Source organism: Malaya genurostris, chromosome 2, assembly GCF_030247185.1.
Source record: "Malaya genurostris strain Urasoe2022 chromosome 2, Malgen_1.1, whole genome shotgun sequence".
Taxonomy (NCBI): Eukaryota; Metazoa; Arthropoda; class Insecta; order Diptera; family Culicidae; genus Malaya; species Malaya genurostris.
This window is the reverse complement of record NC_080571.1, coordinates 103,786,689-103,793,159: the sequence shown is the minus strand read 5'-3', so window position 1 is coordinate 103,793,159 and position 6,471 is coordinate 103,786,689. Positions and strand designations below refer to the sequence as shown.

At 34.9% G+C, this 6,471-nt stretch overlaps 1 protein-coding gene across 2 annotated transcripts; it reads left to right on the top strand.

Annotated features, from left to right (window-relative positions):
* Positions 1-4,597: 4,597 nt before the first annotated feature.
* LOC131432363 (ribosome production factor 2 homolog) lies at positions 4,598-5,973 on the top strand. 2 transcript variants are annotated; one of them, XM_058598596.1, is made up of 4 exons: positions 4,598-4,728; positions 4,790-5,005; positions 5,067-5,340; positions 5,396-5,554. In XM_058598596.1, the coding sequence occupies exons 1-4, from the start codon at positions 4,709-4,711 to the stop codon at positions 5,411-5,413; spliced, it is 528 nt and encodes a 175-aa protein (XP_058454579.1). In that variant the 5' UTR covers positions 4,598-4,708; the 3' UTR covers positions 5,414-5,554. The 2 variants fall into 2 exon arrangements, with proteins under 2 accessions (XP_058454579.1, XP_058454578.1); XM_058598595.1 differs by having other exon boundaries at positions 5,067-5,973.
* Positions 5,974-6,471: the final 498 nt, after the last annotated feature.

The following is a 6,471-nucleotide window of genomic DNA, read 5'->3' as shown; positions in this document are numbered from 1 at the left end:
AACTAGATAGTTCTTTATAATAAAAATGGGCCGTATAGAGTACAGTAAAGCAAAATTTCGCATAATTCTTTGAGAGTATTATTATGGTTCTAAAAAGAACCGAATAGAATTGTAGAATAACGAATTAGACCTGAGTTCAAGAACTAAATTTAGAACCAAGAACAGAAGTTCTGCTTTCATTGACGACTGCTCCACCTGACGACTGAAGTCCAAATGAGAGCACGACCTGAGCGTTTGAGGTTTGACACCACGCTAAAGGTCTGCTCAGTTGAAGATATGTGCCTGACTACCTCAAAATCGTCGTCCTTGCGCGAAAAAGCCAAGCAAAAGTAAAGAGTTTTCCACGTTATTTTCAAAATTTGAGAAAACTTAATATTTGAGTTGTTTGTGGTTATCTCACACTGTTACAAATATTATCCTAAATTCCTGATCATATTTTTGATGAAATGGTGAAAGAATTATGTTGCTGCCTTTAATACAAGTCGAGATATTCACGATTAAGTTCTGCCCATTCTGCCATATAGCTAATTTTGAAAAGGCACCCCATAGTAAAGTAAGTCGTATTCACGACAAAAATCGAAAAAAAAATAGTTTAAAAAATTATCTTGAAATTTATTTTGAAAGAAATATCTTTTTTAGAATAATGACAAACAAAAATTTATGATTTTAACAACAAAAACCGTATGTTGCAATACTAATTATTTTAGGTTTGAATATTGTAACTGCCAAGTTTATAAATTCAAAAAATTAAAAATATTATCATTATCTAAAGCTAGTTCATTTTAAACTTATTTCAAAAGTTAAATTTACCATGAAATTGTTTGTCAAGAAATTGACGTGAACGCGCAAATAAATTGTTTGTTATTTTAACAAAATATTTCTTGAAACGAACTAATACACTAAGCAAAATCAAATATCTTATTTTGTAGCTTCAAGCAACAATATTTGCAATTTCAAATCAGATTTTCTTTTGTCACTATTTCAACAAAATAAATCGTTGCGTGAAACCAAAATTTAGTTATTTTTACAATATTTTTCTCTGCGTGATACAGATTTATTACATATTGCCTAAACTATATACATAATTGTGCCTACTTCTCATCTTCCAACGCAATACAAAATCGAACCCGTTTTGTTACAATATTTACTTGCTTCTGGTCTGCCGCCACTTAATTTCGGGTGAAAATTACCAACACAATAAAAAATAGTCTAGATGAACAACGTTGAGAAAAATAAATGGTTACCTTCAAACATCGCTAAAAAAGTTAAATATATTATCAACGTAATCCAATAATTTATTGTGACGATTCATTTTCAAATATTATGATGAAATCAGGCATCCCTGCAAGCAGCTGATCGGTGCTGACAAACGAAGGGAAACCAACTTCTGCATAACACAAGGGGTGCATCGATAGTCAATAGTCCGCGCAGTACAATATAGGTGCAACTAGTGCATAACGAAAAATTATTTTTTTAAGATTTTACTCATACTGTCATGTCTGTTAGTCTGTGCTGTAGCTGAATAAAAGAACTTGTTTCACAATGAATCTTAAAATAGCTATAGCATTAAATTTTATAAATATGGTTTTCTATTTTCTTGTGGAATTGCTTTCATATTTTTCACTATAATAAACAGTAACTATGGTGAACTGGCTTTTTCCATTCAGCATTGCTAATTCCATAGAAACTTAGTTAAAGTGCATTGTCGCGCTAACAGTGTACGCTGACAGTGTACTATAGGTTGTATCATAATTTGTATTTGCTACAATAAGTGTCTTCACGTCCGTTCTTGACGACTGCTAATCTGAGAAAGAGGACGATCGATGGTCACGAGTATTCTCGTCTCAAGGCTGACTTGGATCTTGATGTGCGATGACTTGTCGTAGCCAAGTTATTTAACTTTGACAGCTTGTCACTGGGTGGCATAAGTAGTATATCACACCTATGTCGGTTATGCAGACAAATTCGAACACAGCGTACTAGTTCCCGGGTTATGACTGCAGGCAAAATATATAAAACACAAACAATAAGTACTGTGAATCGAACAATAATGCTCAATACAATTTTGAATACAACCTTTTCGAAAGAAGTCGTAAACAGTTCTGGCGATCTTACGAAAAAAGTTTAATAGCACAAAAATAACTATTGTAATTTTAAATCTGTTAAAGATTGAAATAGAACACTCGCATTGAGTTGAATCACTCAAATTCATAAAAAGTGCACGTACTCTAAACTTGAGTTACCACCTATCTACTCATTTTTGCGTTGAGGGACAAAATTTTAAAAACTTGAGTAATTTTAACTCAAAATAAGAAAAAATATTTTGTTCAAAATTTGAGTAAGTTCAACTCAAAATTCCTTGCTCTCAAAATGAAAAGATTTTTCTTCTTTAATTTTCATATACAAAGTTATTCTTCTTGCTTTTTAATGCGCAAAATAGTGATTCAAAACCGTTTCCTATTAAACGGTTTGAAGTAAAAATTGAATTATTTTTTGCGCTTTCCACTAGGCATAATTGAAACCACAAAACATCTATGATTGACGTTGATTAATGTTTTCAAAACCGGATCTAGAAACGGCAATGGAAAACGATGTATTCTTGCATTCTTTATTTCGATAAATATATTCCGAGAATAAAAACGCACTGAACTGCAAGAAGTATTTTTTTTTACTCAAATGTTTAAAAACTCAACGCTTACTCTAATGTATGAATAAATGCGAGAGAACTCATGGCAACGAGTTTATTTTACTCAAATCCATACTTAAATTTTGAATTTGAGTAATTGCAACTCAAACCATGAGTTATGTTCAAAGAGCGTGAATGCGACGACACGACCTGCCACTCGGCTATCAAAACTGTATCGCAAATTTAACTACCCCTCAGTAACTGGTAATGTCAAAACGGATTTGCTTTAAAAAATGTTTAAACTGGCAACACAAGTTGGTAAGTTATTGATTTTGAAAAACAGTTAACAGTAGTCTTGGTAACTACATATAGAATGTAAACAAAAACAAGAGATTCTTACTTGAAACGAAACCACTGAGTGTAGTTGGTCCGCTGGCAGGTATTAAATTTATTCTTTCAGAGAGTTTTGAGTCATTTTTTTTAAATTTGTATCTTTTTATAGCCAGTCAGATACCTCTAGCTTCGGCTATCAGCTCGATGTTTCTTTCCATAATCTTCTCAAAGTTACGTGTCACAATATCAACATCGTCAGCGAAGCCAAATTGCTGTACGTATTTTCGGAAGATCGTGTTGATCCGCGCTCTTCGAAGCAATATTTAACAAGAGACAAAAGAATCCAAAACCTTGCCGTAGCCCTCTCTGAGACTTGAAACGACTGGAGAGCGTCTCAGATACTTGGACGTAGCACATTACTCTATCCATCGTTGCTTCGACCAATCACGTCAAATTATACTTTGAAGTCAATGGCGCGTTGTATTCTCGTCACTTCTGGATTACTTGTCTCATAACGAATATGTAATTCGTAGTGGCGTACCGTACCGGCAACGCAAATTATTCACTACCAAAAATTTGATTTCGGTTGTTTGAGGCAATAAAAATCTTCTCGTGTTTTATCTTCAGAGGGAATATATTCATCTAACTAAGCATTTATCACTTTCATAACGTTCCCAGAATTACATTCCTCGTTTAAAGTTTTGCTCGAGCTTCCTGGTTTAAAACTAGTCCACCAAGCCGATTGAATGTAGACTTTTTGATAACTCGCTCCAGGCGACCACAGTGTTTCTATAAACTTGGTGGACATATCAGCATTGTTTAAGGTTGTCAAAAATTTTGAACGTGCCTGTTCAAGTGCCGATTGGGATAGATCTATGTAACCTGCAACCAGATTGTTGTTCCACCAATGAGGGCATCAATGTCTTTCGCATTCAGTTTATCAACCGATCCACCACCAGATGTGTTCCCTCATCGTGCATTCCAAGTAAAGGAAAAAAATTGAAGAATCGTTCTACCGATGTCAAATTGCTTTATCGAACTTTTGTCAAACGACGTCGCGGATCTGTGTCGTTGCTTGTTCTAGTGTAGAAACAACTTTTCGAACGGAAGCTATCGATCCAGACACGTCATCAGCAATTTTTTGTAAAAATTTTTAATAATGAAATGTGGAATTATTCCATAACTATTTCAAACTGTTTGTTTATTTATTCTGATGCTCCTTGGTAACTAGTTCATAACAACCTAAACAGTGTTGCTCGAATAGTTAGTTTTTGTCATTTTCAAGGGGTTGCTATATTTATGGTAACTGCTGGTAAATCGCTCACGAACACTTTTCATTCCGATTTTTCTTCGGAGTGTCTGGTCGTGTCGTCGGTGAATGGCTTTCAAGTAATTCGCCCTCTGGGACTATAATTCCCAAAATGGCTAACTGTAGAGCTAAATAATACGGATGCCTTAGACTCACCTGATAAAAATGACCAGTACACGAAGCGTTCAAGCTTTTTTTTATACCTGTTTACATTTCGCTTCTCTGAAGTTTGGTAATTTAATAAATATTTCACTTAAATTTGAGTAAAATAATATAATATACAAATGATGAGGTTAAAATTATCGTATACAAATCTTGAAATAGCGCCACATTCTTGACACTGGGCAAAGCAGAGCACGTTGTTGCTGAATTTAATTGTATTTACTTGTAGTTACAGTGAATTTTTTATTTGATCGTGAAATTAGAATTAATTTCTAATAATGTCTACCACTAGAATAAAGTACGTATCTAACATATGCATGAACGATTTCATACATTACAATACAAAATTTTTGCTATAGAAAGCCGGTAACGCGTCGAGGAAAACGATTTCTAGATGAACGGGAACCAAAAACAATTGAAAATCCTAAGAAAACTTTAATAATGGAAGGCAGAAAATGCTCCAACGAAATTCGACAAGCATTAAAGGATCTGTACTTGTTCAAAAAACCTCTAGCCAGTCTTATGCGCCGGAACAACGACGTCACATTATTTGAAGATGCTACTCCTCTTGAACAGTAAGTTCTTGTAATAATTCTTTTATTGCAATGGAACGACGAATTTCCTTTTTTTCTTCAGATTAGCTAAATCAAACGACTGTCAATTGTTTATGTTCGGGTCTTCCTCGAAAAAGCGTCCAAACAATCTAATATTGGGTAGAATCTACGACGAACAGGTACTAGATATGGTTGAATTTGGCATCAAAGAATACAAAAGTCTGCAAGATTTTAAGAATGAAAAAGTTTCTGCTTTTGTGAAACCAGTTATCGTATTTAATGGGTACAAATGGAAGTTAACAGAAGAGCTACGTCGCCTTCGTAGTCTACTACTTGATATGTTCCACATAGATAATGTAAATTCCATTCGATTGCAAGGTTTAGAACATGTATTGAGTTTCACGATTACAGAAGATCTCACCATACTAGTGCGCTCGTATCGGATTATGTTGAAAAAGAGTGGACAGCGAACTCCCCGAATCGAGTTGACTGAGATGGGCCCGTCGATGGATCTAATCATTCGCCGTACAAAAATAGCTTCGGATGATCTGTTTAAAACGGCGATGAAGCAACCAGAAATATTGAAAGTTGCGAAAAGGAAAAATGTTAGTCGTGATGAGCTGGGTAATGTTCACGGAAGAGTACACGTTGGAAAGCAGGATATCAATAGCATCCAGACAAGAAAGATGAAGGGCTTGAAAAAAACCGCAGAAGAAAAGAAAACTGGTCGTGCTGCAAAAAAACGTCGTATGGCCAGTGGATCGGATGATGGAACATCCGATCGGGAGAACCATTACAGCGACGCTGCTTCTGGAAACAGTGCAAATAATAGTGACATAGATTCAAACGACGAGTGATTCAATGAAATAAAACAAATATATCTGCATTTGTTTTATTTTTAGTTTTACTTAAGGGAGACACTATGAAACGTTAGAAAAAATGGTAAATTATGTTTTTATCGGAGTGCAGAATAGGGGTGTATATCGTCGGTACCGTGTCAGATATCGAAGCGGTTTATTTTGATCGAATATGAAAATTTGCATTCTGTATTTCGATCGAGTGATGCTATTGTATGGAAAGCTCGATCGAGATACAGAATTTAAAATTTCGCTCGATCGGAATATTCCGATTCGATCGAAACTCAGAATCGGGGTGATTATGATTCACAACTCTATAATAATTAACTTATTTATTAACCAACTCCGAGAAAATTGAGCGTATAAGTAAGTGCGATTTGTGATATGATCATATTGCGGATACGATCATGTCTCCGGAAATGTCAGCCATGTAATCTGCGAAATACAAGGTACGGCAGTTATATTTTCGTCTAGTAGTTTTTGTTGAAAATAACAAAGTAGGCAGTTGTTTTAGTCAACAACTCGTACAATAGGAACGGTTGCCATCAGTAACCAGATGATATAAAAGTAGTCAGTCGTTGAAAAAGTGTACTGCCCTCTTAGGAAAAAAAACGTTCAACGGTGGTCCTT

Coding starts and splice junctions, on each gene's coding strand:
- LOC131432363 (XM_058598595.1), top strand. CDS start 4,709: ATGTCTACCACTAGAATAAA. Junction 4,729..4,789: donor ATGTCTACCACTAGAATAAA/GTACGTATCTAA, acceptor TTTTTGCTATAG/AAAGCCGGTAACGCGTCGAG. Junction 5,006..5,066: donor GATGCTACTCCTCTTGAACA/GTAAGTTCTTGT, acceptor TTTTTTCTTCAG/ATTAGCTAAATCAAACGACT.